The 18,977-nt window shown below is 52.0% G+C and overlaps 1 protein-coding gene across 1 annotated transcript; it reads right to left on the reverse strand.

Annotated features, from left to right (window-relative positions):
• Positions 1-2,870: 2,870 nt before the first annotated feature.
• On the reverse strand, positions 2,871-17,651 carry MEOX1 (mesenchyme homeobox 1; the record flags this gene model as incomplete). The annotated part of the gene is made up of 3 exons (XM_080713638.1): positions 2,871-2,993; positions 4,328-4,500; positions 17,183-17,651. 3 exons carry the CDS (start codon positions 17,649-17,651, stop codon positions 2,871-2,873), a joined length of 765 nt encoding a protein of 254 aa, XP_080569764.1.
• Between the last annotated feature and the right edge of the window lie 1,326 nt (positions 17,652-18,977).

Consider the following 18,977-nt stretch of genomic DNA (forward strand, 5'->3'; position numbering starts at 1 on the left):
GGGGAAGAAAATAATTGGGCCTAATAATACAGCCTACCACAGCCACCAGTGGGCTATAAATACTTAGGGGTTTTCTCAACTTTCTCTGTCTTGGGGGTCTCATCTGGGAAAAGGAATGGTGGAACCAGGTGTGGTGGTGCAGGCCTATAACCCCAATACTTGGGAGGCCGAGACAGGAGGTTTGCAGGTTGGAGGACAGCCTCATCAGTGTAGTAAGACTCTCAGCAACCTAGGAAGACTGTTTCAAAAGGATGTAGAATGGTCCTGGGTTCAGTCCCCTGTACAAAAAGAAGGAGGAGAAAGAGGGAGAAGAGGAGGAGGAGGAGGAGGAGGAGAGGAGGAGAAGAAGAAGGGGAGGAGGAAGAGGAGGGGGAGGAGAAGGAAGAGGAAGAGGAGGAGGAGAAGGGAAGGAGGAGAAGGGAAGGAAGAGAAGGAGGAGAGGGAGGAGGAGGAGAAGGGAAGGAGGAGAAGGAGGAGGAAGAGGAGGAAGAAGAGGAGGAGGAGAAGGAGGAGAAGGAGGAGAAGGAGGAGAAGGGAAGGAAGAGAAGGAGGAGAGGGAGGAGGAGGAGAAGGAAAGGAGGAGGAAGAAGAGGAGGAGAAGGAGGAGGAGGAGAAGACTTTACCTTTTAGAATTAAGGGAACTACCTTGGTTCATACATGGAAAACACTCAGAACAGCGCCCAACACAGCAAACACTGTATGAATGTAGGTGGGCGGAGGGGAGGGGAGAAGGGGGTGAGTGTTGAACAGGTGCAGAGTTTCAGCTGGGGAAGATGAAAAAGTTCTGGTGATGGATGGTGGCAGTGGCTGCACAAAGATGGAAAAGTACCTAAAGCCACAGAGCAGTACATTTTAAAACAGTCAAAATGAGCTGGGGGTGGTGGCACATGCCTGTGATCTCAGTACTTGGAAGTCTGAGATGGGAGGATTCCAGGTTGGAGCCCAGCCTCAGCAATTTACCCAGGCCCTCAGCAACTTAGAGAGATCCTGTTTCAAAATAAAATAGGGCTGGGGGTGTAGCTCAGAGGTAGAATGCCCCTGGATTCAATTCCTCATAACAACAACAACAACAACAACAACAACAACAACAACAACAACAAAGGTGGTCGTGGGGTTTTCCGGGCGTGGTGGTGTACACCTGTAATCCTAGTACCTGGAAGGCTGGGACAGGAGGCTCACAGGTTTGAAGGCAGCCTCAGCAAGTAATGAGACTCTCATCAACCTAATGAGACCTTGTTTCAAAATAAAAATAAAATAGGGATGGAGAAATAACTCAGAGCCCTAGGCTCAATCCCCACCATCACACAAAAAGGGGAGTGGCTGGGGGTATATTGCTGAGGTAAAATGCCCCTGGGTTCACTCCTAAGTACAAAAAAATAAAAAAGACAAAGGCCCAGGAACTTTGCTTTTTCTATTGATTTTATTTCTCTAAGAGTTTTCTTACAAAGTGAATTGACCTTGTGCAGTTAATTTGATGTAATCTTAGGAAAATATATGAAGTATGCTTTAGAAAAAATTATACATGCTCAATCCAGCCATCTCGGTTGGCAATCATTTTCCACAGCTCTTGTTCTTTTGGGGTGGGGAGGTGGGGATATTTTTACACGGGGATGATTAAATCTACGCAAAAGAAATCCAAACTCTTGCTGACCTCCCTCTGCAACACCAGCTGGGATCTGGAGACCAAGCGCGGAGCTGTGATGCGGGCAGGGGGGTCTCTTTCCAAAGCTGCGGCTGCCCCAGGCTATTTGGCTATCAATCTCCAGAGTGGCAACCCCAGAAGCCATGGCTGAGGTCTGAGCGGTGGATGCCTGTTAACTTGGCAGTTTTTTCCTCCAACAACAGTATTTGTGGGACGAACAGGGGAGGCTAAAATGCAGCCCATGGACAAACAGGGACTGTCGTCCCCATTTGCAGTCAGAGTCTTTTGAGAACGCGGGATGCTGCAGCCGGAGAACCTTCCATTCTAGGGTTCCACATCTCTCCCCAGCAGCCCCTGTATTATCTCCCCGTTCCCGGGACACAGGGCTATAAGCCCTCAAATCCACACTATGAGCATCCAGAGAGACTTTCCATCTAGAAAGCATGGATTGTAAAGGAATCGCTGCTCCGCTTCCTGGAACCTCTGCTGCGTCACGGCATTCGGCCTCAGTAGCGGGTGCCGTCCTGTCCCTATGCCGCCCTGTCTGTTCTCAGCCACCCAGCATGCACGGGCCAGTATGGGGACTTAGGGGCTTTTCTGTCTTCTCCAAGTCACTGCTTATAAATTTGCCTACTCAACAGCCAACAGATTTGGAGACCGGGCCAGATTACTGGTTTGCAGCCCCTGAATTGCTGTCTTTAACCTTCCTTACGTTTGTTTTCCCTTGGGGTTTGGGGACAACCAACAGCCCCCCAAAGCCTCGGATGTAGGGCTCAGGGAGGAAAAGTGGGCCAGAGCGTGCGCGTCTCCATCATTTCCTCTCGTGTGAGCCACCAGCTGGTCCCAAGGCGCCTCACCCCGCAGGCTAGGTGGCGCCCACACCTGGAGGCCCGGCTGGTGCACAAGGAAGGGGGCGGGGGGAGGGGCGGGGGGCGGCCAAGAGACCCTGAGAAGCAGCGTCCAGGAGGCATTTCCGCATCCATTAAGTTTGGCGGCGTTGTGTGTCTACACAAGAGTGTGGTCGCTGAGGCCCTGGGGAAGGAGCCTGGAGCTGGACAGCACTTTCTGGGAAACTCCACACTCCCAGGCACGCGGGCAGCTTCATGCCCAGAGTCAATGCAAGGTGTGGGGGACTGCCCTGTGGTGGAGGGGAGCTGGAGAGGGGGCTAGGATGGGGATAGCTGGGGAGGGGGCTCCATCTTCAGTCATTTTTCCCCCACGAAGCACCTCACTCTGAACTTGGAGAGGCCGCAGAGTCCCCGTCGTCTGGGTCCTGCCCGTGGGGGGAGACAGGCTGACCCCCCTTCACGCGCTTCCACTTCATCCTCCGGTTCTGGAACCACACTTTGACCTGTGGCAAGGGGAGCAAGGGAGCCTGGTCACTCTAGGGCTAGCCTAAGCCATGCCCACGACTCCAGGGCACTCCAGCCACCCCCACCCCCTGGGGCCCCAGGAATTGAGGTCAAAGGAAGGGCATGCCGGCCACCTCAGAGGTCACTTCGTGTCTCCAGACATCTGTCCAGTCCTGGACAAATGCGCCAACATCTACATTGTCCCCCCTACTGCGGCAACACCCCCTCTCTCCAGCCGCCCCCAGCCCAAGGGTCTGGGGGCAGAGGGTCCAGCTTCATCCCTAGGCATGTTTATAATGAGCGTTTCAGTTTGGATATCTCGGGTCAGTGCATTTTCCGGTCTGACCTTCAGTACTACATGTCAGCTAGAAATACGGCCCCATTTTATAGACAGAGGCCCAGAGGTCACAGGACGAGGAAGTACCAGAGGCAGGATCTGAATGTAAGTCTTTCAATTCAAAACCTAACACTTTGGCAGAGCTTTATCAACTGAAAGCTGCTATCAAATAATATTATTATAGCCGGGCGTGGTGGCGCACGCTTTTAATCCCTGCGCTTGGGAGGCAGAGATAGGAGGATCCCACGGGTTCTAAACCAGCCTCAGCTACTTAGTGAGGCTCTCAGCAACTTAGTGAGACCCTGTTTCCAAATAAAATATAAAATAGGTCTCGGAGTATAGCCCGGAGGTAGAAAGCCCCTGGGTTCCACCCCCAGTACCACCAAAAAAAAAAAAAAAAAGTATTATTATTACTATTGTCCTGTACCAGAGCGTGAGTATAGACAAGGTGTGATGCTCTGGGAGAAACCTCAAAACATAGGACCAGAGAAGGGTTTTTGTTTGTTTGTTTTCGTACTGGGGATTGAACCTAGAGGAATTCCACCTCTGAGCTACATTCCAGCCCTATTTCTTTTATCCTTTATTTTGAAACAGGGTCCCACCACGTTGCAGAGGGCCTCACTAAGTTGCTGAGGCTGGCCACGAAACTTCGATCCTCCTGTCTCAGCCGCCCAAGTACTGGGATTACAGGTGTGCACCAGGCTCAGAATCTGCAGTTTGAACAAGCGCCTGGGCGATTCCAATGCCCGCTCAAGTCTGGGGAGTGATCACATTTGTATTTCTAGTTGCACACGAGAATCGCCAGGGAGAATTCTGAAAAATCTGGATGCCTAGATTCCATCTCAGACCAGTGACAATAACTCCAGGGGTGGAGGTGCTGTTAAAATCCCCTAAATGATTCTCAGGTTTAGCCATAGCTGAGAGCCCCTGGACGGGTGGTGGGAGGAGGAGAAGGCCCAAGCAGGGGATGCTGGGAAGGGGGGATGCTGAGATCACCTGCCGCTCAGAGAGGTCCAGGTTGACAGCGATTTCGTATCTGCGGAGCCGGGTCAGGTAGTTGTGGTGAGCGAACTCGGCCTCCAGCTCCCGCAGCTGCTCCTTGGTGAAGGCTGTCCTCTCCTTGCGGGCCTTGCTGCCGCCTTCTGGCCTCCCTCGGTTCTCCTGGTTATCTGGGGAGAGAGGGTCCCAGACGGGAGGACGTGAGCAGGGGGACCAGTTCCCTTCCCGCTGTCTTCAGTCTCTCTTACCTTTGAAGGAGGCTGGGGAGGGGCTATTGTGTCCGCTCCTTTCTTCTAGCGTCTCACCGGTCTGACAGTTGGGAAGGATTTTTGGTTCCCAAACTACAGCCCCCTCCCCCAATCCTGCCCTGCAGTTTTCTATTCCCAAGGCACGCGAAGCTGTTCTCAGGTGTTTAATGCTCTCTATCCCCCAGGCTGCCCCCAAGCATGACATTAGTGACTATCATGTGCATCCAGATGCTCTAAGCCACATTCTCAAAGCGTGGCAGACCAGGGAAATGAAAAGTCTGCCCCCCCCCCCAGTCACAGAATCAGTGGCAGTGGCGGGGTGGCTGGTGGTGTCCAGCAATCTGTTTTGACAAGCCTCTGACGATTCTGGTGCACAGTCGAGTTTATACTCTGCTGCTCTGAGACCCCACTACAGAGCCACAGAAGCATGACTGAGGCATGCATGCTGGACCCAGGCCCTGCCCCAGACCTACTGACCCAGAGTCCGCCCCAGGGGGCCGCGGGGAGGAGGCTCAGGGGCTACACTCAGCTATAACCACTAACAGGGCCAAAGAAACGGACTCTGCCAGCACTCTGCCAAGCACCTGGCACGCATTAGGCACTTAATCCTCACAATAACCCAACCAGGTGGTTCTAGCATTAGCCATATTTTATAAACCAGTAAACCAAGCATAGTGGAGCTAAGGAGTCGTCCAAGTTCAGCCGGCCAATATTGTTCAAATGCAAATGTGAAGGGAGCAGTTACAAACTATAAGGTCCTGTGCAGATGAAAGGGGCTGCATTGTCTCATGGGAGGGTAGTGGGACTTGACTCCGTGTATGTGTGTGTGTGGGGTACTGGGGATGGAATTCATTGCATCTCTGATCTATACCCCCAGCCTTATTTTATTCTTTATTTTGTTTTTGGCGGTAGGGGATGGAACCCAGGGACATTCTACCTCTGAGCTCTACCCCCAGCCCTATTTTTTATTCTTTATTTTGAAACAGGGTCTCACTGAGTTGTAAAGGGCCTCACTAAGTAGTAGCTGAGGCTGTCTGGGAACCGAGATCCTCCTGTCGCAGCCAACTGTCTGGTTCTTGCGTGTGTGCGTGTGTGTGTGTGTGTGTGTGTGTGTGTGTGTGTGTGTGTGTGTCCCCGATTCCAGGGGCTTTCTGCCTACAACCCCCCTACCCAGAGGCTGGCCGCGAACCCGCGATCCTTTGGTCTCAGCCTCCCAAGTGCTGGACTTACAAGTGTGCTCACCACGCCCTGCTACGGCTGGTTCTTTTCTCACGCTTCCATTCAACTCCTGGGGCTCCAGTCTCCCCAGCCTTCTATAGCGCCCGGTGGGCGGCTCCCGAGGCCCCTGTGCCCCCGCCCTGCCCCGCTGCCTCCCGCCCCGGCCCAGACCCCTCCGGAAGCCGAGCTGGGCCGCAGGGGAAGGGGCGCGGCCAGCCGTCCCCGGGGAGCCCTCGGCCTTGGCGGCTTCCAGCGCCGCGCCCCGGCTGGCGGCCGGCCCGGAGGGTCGGTCACGCACGGGATGGACGCCCCCCCCTCCTCCCCGGCACAGCCCGGCCCTGGGGCGGAGGCCAGGACAGCCGCGGCCCAGGTCTCCCGGCCGCACCCTTGCCCCAGGGCGCACGGCCGTGTTTCCAGCTTGGCCTGGTCACAGCGCGGGGAATGGACGGCGCGGACAGCGGGGAGGACTTGGGCAGAGGTTCGAACCTTGACTCTCTTTGCTGGAGACTTTAAGGAAATCACGTAACCTGTCTGGGCCTCAGTTTTCTCACAAAAAATTTTTAAAAAATGTAAAAAAAAAAAAAGCACCTTTCTATCTCCCAGGGCTATTTTGGGAAAACTGTATAAGGTAATATGTGTGGAAAATACATTTTTTTTTTTTTTGGTGGTACTGGGGTTCCTGGAAACCCTTCTACCTCCAGGCTACACTCCCAGATAGATAGATAGATAGATAGATAGATAGATAGATAGATATAGATAGACACACACACACACACACACACACACACACACACACACACACAGGGTCTCTTAAGCCAGAGAGGCTGGCTTCGAACCAGCCTGATCCTCCTGTCTCCGCCTCCCAAGCGTGGGGATTACAAGCATGCAGCTGGAAAATACTTTTAAAATCTAAAGGTGGCCAGATGCAGTGGCCCACACCTGTAGTCCCAGTTCCTGGGGAGCCTGAGACAGCAGGATCCGAGGTTGAAGACCAGCCTCAGCAACTTAGTGAGAACATGTTTCAAAACAAAAATAAATAATAAATAATAAAAAGGGCTGGGGATGTAGCTAGGAGGTAGAATGCCCCTGGGCTTAATCCCTGGTCCAACAAAAACAAAATAATATAAATAAAATGAAAGGGCTGGGATGTATCTCAGGGGTAGAACACCTCTCAGTTCAATCTCTACTACCATAAAAAAAATTTCCAAAGATTCCGGACATAAATAAAGCATTATTCTGGTGCTTTGACTCCACAGGAGGCGGTGGGAAGGAAGGCGGGCTGATGCTCGCTGGCGTTTCTTTCTTACAGCTTCTCGGGGCTCAGATGCACTCACTGCTTTAACCCTCCCCACACAGCACCCTTGGGAACTGGCCTGTTATGATCTCCGTTAGCGTTGCAATGTGGATTTGCCTGGGTAATTTGATTAATAGCTCTCTCTCTCCCCTGGGATACAACTGTGGTCCTCACTCTAGCTTCTGGCCAGCGGCTCCCGTACCTGGCGCATGCTGAACCAGCCGTGGTTAGGCAGCAGAAGCGGCCCAGAGAGGCCCAGGGACTTGCTCAGTGCGCCCAGCAGCCTGGAGGCCACAGAAGGGAGATTTGAGTCCACAGCCCCCTGACTAAAGCCCAGGCCCTAACCTGGGTACCAGAGTCCACATCTTCTGGCTGGCTGGCCCTGGACAGGGAACACGGCAGCTCTGCTGCTCACCACCCCCAGGGTTCCTAGGGACTGCCCTGGGTGGCACCCACCCTTCCCTTCTCCCTGGCCCGCCTAGGGGCGCACAGGTACCCTGTCATATCCCAGAACACAACTCTCCATGCCCCTCAAGTCTTGCACATAGTACTCCCCCGAGAGAGAAGAGGGGGTGAGGGAGAGCACCCCTTTGGAGCTGGTCTTGGACTGGTGTGTTTGTAGCTGGCGGTTGCCGCCAAGCCAAGTCCCTCCCTGTCCACCTCTCCTCTCCCGTCTCTCGTTGCCTGATTTAGACTCTGGGGCTTTAGTGTCTAATTCTTCCCCATGCTCTGGGAGGACGCTTGTTCCTCATCAACTTTCCAGAGTGAGATAAACTTTTATCACTGCAAAAAGGGTGGTGTATCTCTGTAATCCCAGTACTTGGGGAGGCTGAGACCGGAGGATCGCACTGGTTCAAAGCCAGCCTCAGCTACTTAGTGAGGCCTCAGCAACTTAGTGATATAAGTAAAATATAAAAACAGGTCTGGGAGTGTAGCCCGGGGGTAGAAGGCTCCTGGGTTCCACTCCTAGTACCACATACACATGCACACAAATATATATATATATACACATACATATACATACATACATACATACATACATACATACATATATATACACACACACATATGGCTGGGAATGTAGCTTAAGGATAGAATACCCCTGAGTTCAATCTCTAGACAGACATACAGACAGACAGACAGACACACACACGTGATAAAAGGATCAGAATTATGGGAATGAGCTAAGTGGAAGTGTGGAAATTATGGTTCTCTTTCTTTTTTCTTTTTCTTTCTTTCTTTTCTTTTCTTTTCTTTTCTTTTTTTTTTTTTTTTTTTGCACAACAATATAGGAGACTAACATTTTCATCAAGGTAGGAAAAGAAAAACTGTGAGTACTTTCGCGCCATTTCCAGTTAGGGCTGACCAGTGAGCCAGCTTGGAGTCACGGTTCAGGAATACACTGCCCAATAGAATACATCTTTGCTGGGGAGCCTTCTTCCCTTCTTCCGGCCTCAGTTTCTCTATATGTAGAAATAGGAGATTGGAGCCGGGCGTGGTGGTGCACACTTGTAATCCCAGCATTTGGGAGACTGAGACAGAAGGATCCAGGTTTATGGACAGCCTCAGCTACTTAGTGAGGCCCTTTGCAACTCAGTGAGACCCTGTTTCAAAATAAAGAATAAAAAAATCAGGCTGGAGGTGTAGCTCAGAGCTAGAATGCTCCTGGGTTCTATCCCCAGTAACACACACACACACACACACACACACACACACACACACACAAAAAAAAAAAAAAAAAAAAAAAAGGAAGAAATATGAGGTCGACTCCTCCCTGGGGAGCTGGAATCAGAATTCTTCCCAATACCTAAGACCTGCATCCTCGTTTTCTCTCTTACTCTTTGAGTATATGATACTGGGAATTAATTCTAGGTGTGTTCTACCTCTGAGCTACGCCCCATTGCCCTATTTTTTTTAAACAAGGTCTTGTTAAGTTGCTGAGGCTAGCCGCCAACCTTCAATCCTCCTGTCTCAGCCTCCCAATTAATGGGGATACAGGCCTGTGCTATCCCACCCAGGCCTCTCCCTACTCTTTTCTCTGTTAAGGACAGCTGGCCTTGATAAACCCAGCTTCAAATTTTGTCTTAGCTCCTGGTTCTTTCTTTTATTCAAATCTGATGTGTTGCTGTGTGCTCTGATACAAAGCCGTCTCCAGCCTTCCCACAGCCGTCAGCCTAAAGATCAGGCATAGGTTGGAGAAGGGCTCCCTCCCCTTCTCCCTCCATCCCGCACAGCACCCTGTCCAGAGCTGAGTGGTGGGAGCTGTATTCATAGATGCGGTTGAGGACCTGGTGGAGAGCTGAGACTTAGCGCACACAGGTGCTGGCTCCAGGAGAGGGCGCGGGGACCAGGGCCTGGCTCGGGGCCCGCGGGGATTATGAGGCCTGCCCCTCTGGAAGGAACGGCTGCGCCACCTCCCCAGGCCAGGTGTCCCTGATTTATTCAAGCTGGAAAAAACGGGCAGTGGGGGCTGTTGACCCTGGGTGGAGCCGAGGCAGCCCCTTGGCTGACCTCTTGGCCCACTGGCTCTTTGAACTTTAGATGTTGGTCAGGATCCTGCTGCCTCTGCAGAAAAAAGACTTTCTCCAGAATTTTCCTCAGGCTGAGGCCTGAGGCCTGAGGTCTCTTTGGGCCCTGTTTGCCTTCCAGAAGCTGAGGAGGGGCGGGGCCCTGGGCAGGAGACGGGGCTATCTGAGAGGTGCTGGCCAAGTGTGGTGTTGCCTTCTCCTCCCAAGCTGGCCAGCCGGGTCCCAAGGCTTCTTCTGCACAGTCCTCGAACCACACCCCGGCCAGCACTGTGACTACCGTTAGCCACCCAGCCCAGAGCCAGGCTGGTGGCAGGTGAAAAGGCTCCTGCAGACCTCAGGTCACTCCCTAGCCAGGTTTTTCTTTTTTCTTTCTCTCTTTCTTTCTTTCTTTCTTTCTTTCTTTCTTTCTTTCTTTTTTTGGTGGTACTGGGGTTCCTGGAAGCCCTTCTACCTCCGGGCTACACTCCCAGACCTATTTTTACATTTTTTATTTGGAAACAGGGTCTCCTAAGCCAGTGCGCGCAGCTGGCTTCGAACCTGCGCGATCGCGATCCTCCTGTCTCAGCCTCCCAAGCGCGGGGATTACAAGCGTGGGCCACCATGCCCGGCTCTAGCCAGGTTTTGACCATGAGTGGCCTGGGGTGCAGCCAGCATGAGGGGTGCACTTTGAAGAGAGAAAGGTACTCCTTTGCCTTCACATCTGACCCCGCGGAGGAGCCCCGCAGAGCCGGCCCTGCCCGCCCGCGTGTTTTTGTGTCTTTCTGACCCCAGCACTCACGCTGACCCTGGGCTGCCTTTGTGATTGAAGTCCGGCTCTCTGAAAACCCCCCTCATCAGCGAGACTGTAAAGGTCCTGATGCATTTCCCAGCCGCACAGGGTGCGGGGCGCGCTCCTGCAGGCCACGGGGCTGCTCGCAGACAAGAGGCTCTCTACACGTTCCATACCATCCCTAGCAAAAGCTCAGTGACATTTTCGGACAAAAATTCTAAAATTCACATGGAATGTCGAAGGATGCCAGAGTCAAAACCATCTCGAGAAGGACAAACAGAACTAGAGGCCTTATATATTCTAATGTCAAAACATACCGCAAAACTACAATAACCAAAACACAGAATAAAGATAGATCCATGGCCCGGAGTAGAGAGGCCAGAAACTGACCCTCACGTACGGTCAGACGGTCTTTGAGACAGCTGCTAAGGCTACACAACGGGAAAGGAACGTCTCTTCAACAGATGGTGCCGGGAAAGCTGAGTATCCGTTTGTAAAAGGATAAAGTCGGACCCTTCCATTACACCATCCAGAAATTAACTCGAGCTGGATTAAGGACCTAAACATAAGACCTAAAAATATAAAACTCCTAGAAGAAAACATAGGGGAATTGTCACAACTTTGAATTTGGCAATATAGCTACATAGCTATGATCCCAATAGCACAGGCAACAAAAGCAAAAATAAATAAATATAACGGCATTGAACTTAAAAACTTCCACGCAGCCAAGCAAACAATCAACAGAGTGGAGAGGAACCCATGGGAAGGGAGACAATATCTGCAAGCCATAAGTCTGATGGGAGTGAACGTTCAGAATATATAGAGGACTGTAATTCAACAACAACAAAACACCCAAATAAAATTAAACATGGATGAAAAACTTTCTATTTATTTTTTTTTTTTGGTACTAGAGGTTGAACCCAGAGGCATTCTATCTCCGAGCTACACTCCCAGCCTTGTTTTATTTTTTGTTGAAAAGGGGTCTTGCTATGTTACTGAGCGTGGCCTCAAATCTGCGGTCCTCCTGTCTTGGCCTCCCTAGGACTGGGATTAGAGATGTGCGGCACCACACTTGTAACTTTGACCACAGTAAGAAAAAAGGAGATTTCAAATATAAGATGCCCCATGGTAAGAAATGTTAGAAGAAGCCAGGCGTGGTGGCACATGGCTTGTAATCCCAGTACTTGGGAGGCTGAGACAGGAGGATTAGAGGTTCCAGGCCAGCCTCAGCTACTTAGTGAGGCCCTCTGAAACTTAGTGAGAACCTGTTTCAAATTAAAACAAAACTAAAAATAGGGTTGGAAGTGTAGCTTGGAGGTAGAATGCCCCTGGGTTCCATCCCCAGTGCTGAGAGAGAGAGAGAGAGAGAGAGAGAGAGAGAGAGAGAGAGAGAGAGAGAGAGAAGTGATATGTTAGGAGAAAGTTCCTTTATGAAGTTGTAAGTCATAGTTAGGAACTCAGCATAGATTCTAGAAGATACTGTAATTTAGAGATCGTGTGTGTGTGTGTGTGTGTGTGTGTGTGTGTGTGTGTGTGTGTTACTAGAGACTGAACCCAGCGAATTCTACCTCTGAGCTATGCCCCCCAGACCTATTTTGTTTGCTTGCTATTCGTTTATTTTTGTGGTACTAGGGATTGACCCAGGGGCGCTCTGCCTCTGAGCCACACCCCCAGCCCTATTGGCACTGAAGAGGATGGGAGAGATGGAGGAGTCTGACAAAAGGCCCGTCTCAGCAGAGTGTGCCAGGCTCGTGCCATGCACCTGGAACCCTGGACCAAGACACAAGGGAGGGCCACAGGTCTGAGGCCCATTTTAGCAACTTAGTGAAAGCCTGTTTCAAAATAAAAAAGTAAAATAAAATAAAACAAGCCTGGGCTGTGGCTCAGTGGCAGAGTGCCCCTAGGTTCAGTCCCCAGTGCCAGAAAAAAACAAAAACAAAAAACAGCCAAGAGCCACCGAGCGCAACCCGGTGGCATTTTCCCAGGCTTCGCAGGCAGCCAGGCTGATCGCACGCAACCTTCCCTTGAACCCCATCAGTAAATCAGCAAATCACCGCGAAATCCCCCAGCCCCATAAATTAAAGATGACCATGGACAGTTTGGGAGAAAACAACAGTGGCCGCGCAGCTGTCCTAGCCAGCAGGGGTCTTTGAACACCCGCTGGCCCCAGGCTGAGAGTGGCTGTGGTAAAAAAAAAAAACCAGAGACCCCTTCAGCACTGTGGACCAACAGAATGTCTGGGGGAGGAGGGCTAGGGACCCCACTTCCTTGATCATTGCTGCAGTAAGTCCGATCCCCCTTCTAGAGGGAGCAAAAGGGGAACAGTGGGGGCTGGCAGAGAAAGGAGAGGGGAGAGCAGAGAATGTTCCTTTTGTATATACTTTCAGTCCCCGGGCGTCCTGGGCCAGCCAGTCTAGGGCACCTTTGCCAGGCACAACTTACCCCCTTCCCGCCCCCAACCTCCCTAGCAGATCTCCGAGCTCCAAGACTCTAACTGATGACAACTAGATTTTAGAATAAAATAATTGCAAGAAATTCCCAAGAAATTTCTGAGATAGTGCATTTGAGATATTCAAATCCGGTGCCCCATAAATATAGAAATGTTTTTTACACCCTGTTTTCTGAAGGCTGGGTCAGGAAAGGTGAGCCTAATACCATTTACAGCTGCTATTTATTGGACTCTTACCATGGGTCAGGTGCTGTGTTAACCTTTCGGATTGGTGCGTTTAACCTCTGCAGAGTCTCTGCCTGGAAAGTGCTAATGTCATCTTCCCATTTTACAGTTGGGAAAGTAAGGGGCTGCGGATAGGTAAAGAACTTTCTCGAAGTTGTGCAGCCAAAAGTTGTATTACGGACACTGCTGTCTGCCTGACCCATGAGACATTGTGGAAGACGTCACTGGGCAGTGCTCGTTAACCTTCCGGAGATGGTCCAGCTGGGACCGGGGTGAGGTGCAGAGCACAGATATCAAGGAAGGTCACCCCACATTCCAGTAACCAAGATAAATCGTGTTTAAGTGCAGTGTTTTCAAAAACCTCAAATTCATGCAAACATCCATGATGACGGGTAGAATGTGGCACAGCTTGTGGGAAGTTCCGAGTTTGGTCCCCAGCACCAAAATAAAGAAAGAAGGAAAATTCCACGATGAGCAAAATATCAAAAAAAAAAATATTTTTGTGTGGGTCTGGGGATGGAACCCAGGGGCATTCAACCTCCAAGCTACACCCCCTGCCCTATTTTTTATTCTTTATTTTGAAACAGGGTCTCACTAAGTTATGGAGGGCCTAAGTAGCTGAGGCTGGCTGTGAACTGTTTCCTCCGGTCTCAGCCTCCCAAATGCTGGGATTATAAGCATGCACCACCACGCCCAGCTAAAATATCAAATTTCTAAATAGAGAGAGGATCTGACCCATGAGTTGGGATGGGCAAGATGATACGAGGGGTTCTTTGTGGGCTTCTCTCTTCTGAGCAGAATTCCCGATTCTGGAATTGGATGTCAGCCTTGCTTATTACTCCTTTCCTCCCTCCCTTCCTCCTTCTCCTTCTCCTTCTCCTTCTCCTTCTTCTCCTCCTCCTCCTCCTCCTCCTCCTTCTTCTTTTTTTCTTTCTTTATGGTACTGGGGATTGGACCCAGGGGCATTTTACCTCTGAGCTACACCCTGAGCCCTATTTTATTTTTAGTTGGAAACAGGGCTCATTAAATTGCAGAGGGCCTCACTAGTTGCTGAGGCTGGCAGTGAGCCCGGGAGCCTCCTGTTTCAGCCTCCCAAGTTACTGGGATTACAAGTTCGTGCCATCACACCTGGCCAACCTTTCCCTTTCTTTAGGCTTTTCTGAAGCTGACCTCCCTCTTCCCTCCTTCTTTCTCTTCCATTACATTTTAAGAATGAGTCAGGGCCACGCCGGCACCAGGGAGAGTCAGCCCACTGGGCGCTCTCCTGATGCTGTTTAGGGGACCTCCTCACGAGGACGCTCCAGGGCCCCTCCTGGGTGGGAGCCTCCCCCACCAGCGACCCTCTCTGGAGCTTGGGTCCTCGGCAGACAGTGCCCACGTGCTCTTTAGGTGGTCAGCGGCTGGCACACCGCGTGATGCAGCGCCGTCCACCACTCGCCAAGAGGAGACAGCGCGTTCAGATTGCGCTGGAACTCAGATGGTGAGATTTTGCCGGAGACCAGCGGACGCTTGGCTTTGCTCGTGCTTTCCCAACGCCCTGGGCCCTCCGTTCCCTGAAAAGCAGCTGGCTGTGTGGGTAGAGGTGCAGGAGCCGGGTGGCAGGCGCCACGGAGGGGGTCCCGCTCCCAGAGCAGGTGGCTGAGTGTGTCTTGGGCGGGAGAAGCAGGAGGCGCCCTGTCTCCGGGCATGGGAATAGTTAACTCTGCAGGCGGGGATTTGACCACTGGGAAGTGAAGTTTAGCTGCGGCTATTGTCACCCCTGTCAGCGCGCTGAGGGGCTTCAAGGCCTGGGGGACAAATATTTCACAATGAGGACTGTGCTTGAACTCCTCTGCAAGACATGGGACTCGAGGTCTGCAGACTAGCGTTAGAACTCCCTTCTATAGCCGGGCGTGGTGGCACACGCTTGTAATCCCCGCGCTTGGGAGGCAGAGACAGGAGGATCGTGCAGGTTCGAAGCCAGCCACGCGCGCTGGCTTAGGAGACCCTGTTTCCAAATAAAGATGTAAAAATAGGTCTGGGAGTGTAGCCCGGATGTAGAAGGGCTTCCAGGAACCCCAGTACCACCAAAAAAAAAAAAAAAAAAAAAAGAACTCCCTTCTACAGTGACCAAATCTGGTTTGCCTGGGTCTATGGGGTTTCCCAGGTCAGAGGACTTTTAATCCTAAATCTAGAAAAGTTCTGGGCAAATTGAGATGAATTGGCCACTTTGGTTTTTTTTTTTGGGGGGGGGTATTTTATTTTATTTTATTTTATTTTTTGTACTAGGAATCGAACCCGGGGGCATTTTACCTCTGAGCTACACCTCCAGCCCTTTTATTTTATTTTTTAATTCTCACTATGTTGCTGAGGTAATGAGGGGTCTTGCTAAGTTGCTGAGGCTGGCCTCCAACCTGCAATCCTCCTGTCTCAGCCTCCCAATTACTGGGATTACAGGCGCACACCACTATGCCTGGCTTGGACAGTCTATTTTGACCCTATTCTTGCAGCCTCCCCCTCAAGCTTTATCCCTCCTTTTCCATACAAAGAGAAGAGAGACACCAATAAAACCCGCTCTCCCACCTTGTAAGCTTGTCGCACTCAATAGAGTTAAGGTTCAGCTGGGGTGGTGGTGCATACCTATAATCTCTGCTACTCGGGAGGCCGAGACCGGAGGATCATAGTTCCAGGCCAGCCTGGACAACTTAATGAGACTTAAATATAATAATAAAATAGAACAAGATGAGAGTCGCTCAGTGGTAGAGGGCTTGCCTAGCACACATGAGGCCTTGGGCCCAATTCTCAGTGCCCCCCACCCCCCAAAAAAAGGCTGGGGTCTGTATTCACCTGGCCATGGACCGCCGCAACAGGGCAATCTCACAGGGACAACTCAGCGTGCCAGGTCCGGCTGACCCTCAGGGAAGACAGTGGCGCCATCCAGGTGACTGGCCATCTTGGGCAGTCGGACCCAAACCTCGGACCCCTTCTCAGTGTGAGCTCCTCCAGGGCAGGACCACTTTACTGTTCTCAGCACCCCTAGTGCTTGGCAAAGGGCAAGTACTTGGGAAATTCGTGCTAAGTCAAAAGTGTTGTATAAAGCAAAACAAAAGCAATTATTCCTTGACTGGCACCCTCCTTTTCTGGCCTGCTCTGGTCGGCCCCTGAAGGTGCTTTTTAAAAGGCCAATAAGCATCCCTCGAGGGTGCTGTCAGGAGCACAGGAGGGCAGCTGGGGTACTGCCTTGTTCAGGATGTACCCGGGGTCACTGCCGGGTGACCAGGCAGTGAGAGCGGCCAGGAGGCCTTGAGGGAGGTGAGGACCATGCAGCAGGGCAGTACCCTGCAGGCCAGCCCAGCCCCGGCCTCCCGCCCCTGGGCTCCATCCCCAGGCCGGGCTTTGCCTGCATCCCCGTGCCCAGGGCGTGCGCTTGGTGGCCCGCCTACCTGACCCTCCCCAAGGCCGGCCATCCCCCAGGAGGTCAGCACTGTCTTCCCCGAGGGTCAGCTGGACCTGGCACGCTGAAATGCCCCTGATCTGGCGCCTTCCAGGTGACTGTCCATCCTGGGCAGTCGGCCCCAAACCTCAGCCCTCCACCTCCCACTCATTCCTGTCTCTCCCGGCCCGGCGCAGGCCTGCTTCTGTCTCGAGGCTCCCGGGGACGTAAGTCCTGCTCTGTGTGGTCATCAGAGTCCCGGCCACAGTCTCAACTCTCCAAGTGTTGGTCTCAGCTGAATGCTGAGTGAGCCCCGTGGCTCTGGGACAGTTTAGAGTCAGCCAGAGCTTGGCGGAATGGTGTGACCGGGGTGGGGGGCACGGAGTCAGGAGACCCCCCATGCCCAGTCCTGGCCAGTCTGTACCTAGAGGCTCACCCACCTAACCCTTAAATATTTCCTCAACCCATTTCATTCTGTCCCTGAGACATTCGTCCCAGGGTCCTGAGCTCTGGGGACACAGACACACACCCCCATAACCAGAAAATCCTAGAACTTCTAGAGAGGAAGAAACCGCACATCTCCTGAGTTCAGGTAGCTTAGATGGTATTGTTTGAAATCCATGCTAAGGGCTCCCCGGCTCAGAGAAGGCAAGCAACCGCCTCGGGACCACACAGCAAAATAATGGTCAGCTACTCCTCCGCCACCTACCTGAACTCTCTTTTTTCCTCCTGGATGATTTCTTCTCCATCTCACTGGCGGTGCTCCCAGGCACCCCGTAGTCCTCGCCCGCGACTCCTGTGACGTCCACCAGGCCTGGGCTGCTGGCCCCCACCTCCCTGGATCCCCCAGCCGGGCCCGGGTTGAGCCTTTGCCGGGCCTCGGAGACAGGGAAGTGCCAGTCGGGGGGCTGTGGGAAGGCGGGGTGCTGCTCAGTGAAGAGGCGCTCCTCCTGGGGCAGGCTGTGTGGAGTGGCCGCCAGGCAGGAGGCCGAGAAGTCGGGGTATGCTGCCGTCGCTGTCGCTGGGAAGTCTGGTTTCTGGTGGAAGGAGAATGGGGTTGGCGGGTAGTGGGGTAACCCTGAGGCTCCGGTGCCTTCCGAGTGGGGGTTTCGAAGGCACCCCCAGACAGGGGCTGGAGGGTGGGGGCTCCTCATGCAGCTGCTGGCCGCGGGATCCATCTGCCGTCCACCGCACACCTCAGGCCTTCCAAAGATTTGACTCGTTACACTCTTTATATTCAAATTGTTTTAAACGCCAAAAAAAAAAAAAATTAAATAGGAGGAAATATGTTTGGCAGGAGATTCACCCCAGGAACCCAAACAAAAACCAAAACCGAAGTCTCTCCTTCAAGTCCACACACGTGGCCAGCTACGCGTATGCGTGTGTACACACACCTGTGCCGGGCTGCGCTGCTCGGCTGGCTCCTGCCCCCCGACACACCACTCTGCCTACTGGGGTCCCCTGTAAGTGTTTTTGTTGCCAAGGACACGGAACATTTTCACTGTCCCGGCCCTGCCGCGCCGGTGATGAGAGGTGTCCCGGAGCCCGAAGCAGATGCCTGCAGAGGGCTGGACCAGGGCTGCGGAGACACTTTTAAATCCTGCGGTGGGGAGAGAGTGACCAATTTCTGAAGTGAAATGTGAGAGAGGAGAGGGAGGGGTTAACCCGCGCACACGAGGTCCCCTCCAACCAAAACCCAGCAGGCAACTATTAATCATCAGAAACCTTATATGCACATCTAATGGGATTTGCAGATGGAGACTTTTAAAGAAACACTGTCTGTATTTTTTTTTTTAAGGAGAGAGAGCAGCACACACATCCGAGTGCACGCACACACACACACGCACTTTGTCTTTAGCGTGCCTTCTGTAACACTATAAAGTTATTTTTATTGCACTGTTAACAAAATTCTCCAAGTCTTGGATTTGGAAAAAGCCTTAAGTCAGGTCCAGAATCCATCAAATGCCAAGTTCCAGGGAGTGGAGAGGGGGATAAATACAAGAGACAAACTTGGTGATCGCGTTTGATTTAAAAGCCCTTCTACTGATGCCTGCAAAAAGAAAAAATGAAGAAAGAAAGAAAGAAAGAAAGAGAGAAAGAAAGAAAAGGAGGGAAAGAAAGAAAGAAAGAAAGAAAGAAAGAAAGAAAGAAAGAGAAAGAAGAAAAGGTAGATTAAAAGAAATCTTTTTTGCAAGTCTCGGCGGCCCACTCTGGTCTGCGGTATAGAGACAGACACACTCCAGAAGACAATTCACTTCTCCCCGCCCATGGTGACATTTTCAGTTGCTCAGTAACTTGGAAAAAAGCCACTGGACTCTTCCTTGCGACTTCACTTCCAGCTTCCACACGGATTGGCCACACTCCTCTCTAGAGAGGCTCTGAGTCACTTTTCTCCACAGCAAAGGCAGAGGCAAAGCTCTTAAGTAAAGCCCTGGATGTTTCTCTGGACCCCCCCCTCCACCTGTGTCCTGTCCCCCTAAACTCCCACCTGCTCCTCTTTCTCA

The sequence above is a fragment of the Muscardinus avellanarius genome (genome assembly GCF_963383645.1).
Source record: "Muscardinus avellanarius genome assembly, chromosome: 16".
Classification (NCBI taxonomy): Eukaryota; Metazoa; Chordata; class Mammalia; order Rodentia; family Gliridae; genus Muscardinus; species Muscardinus avellanarius.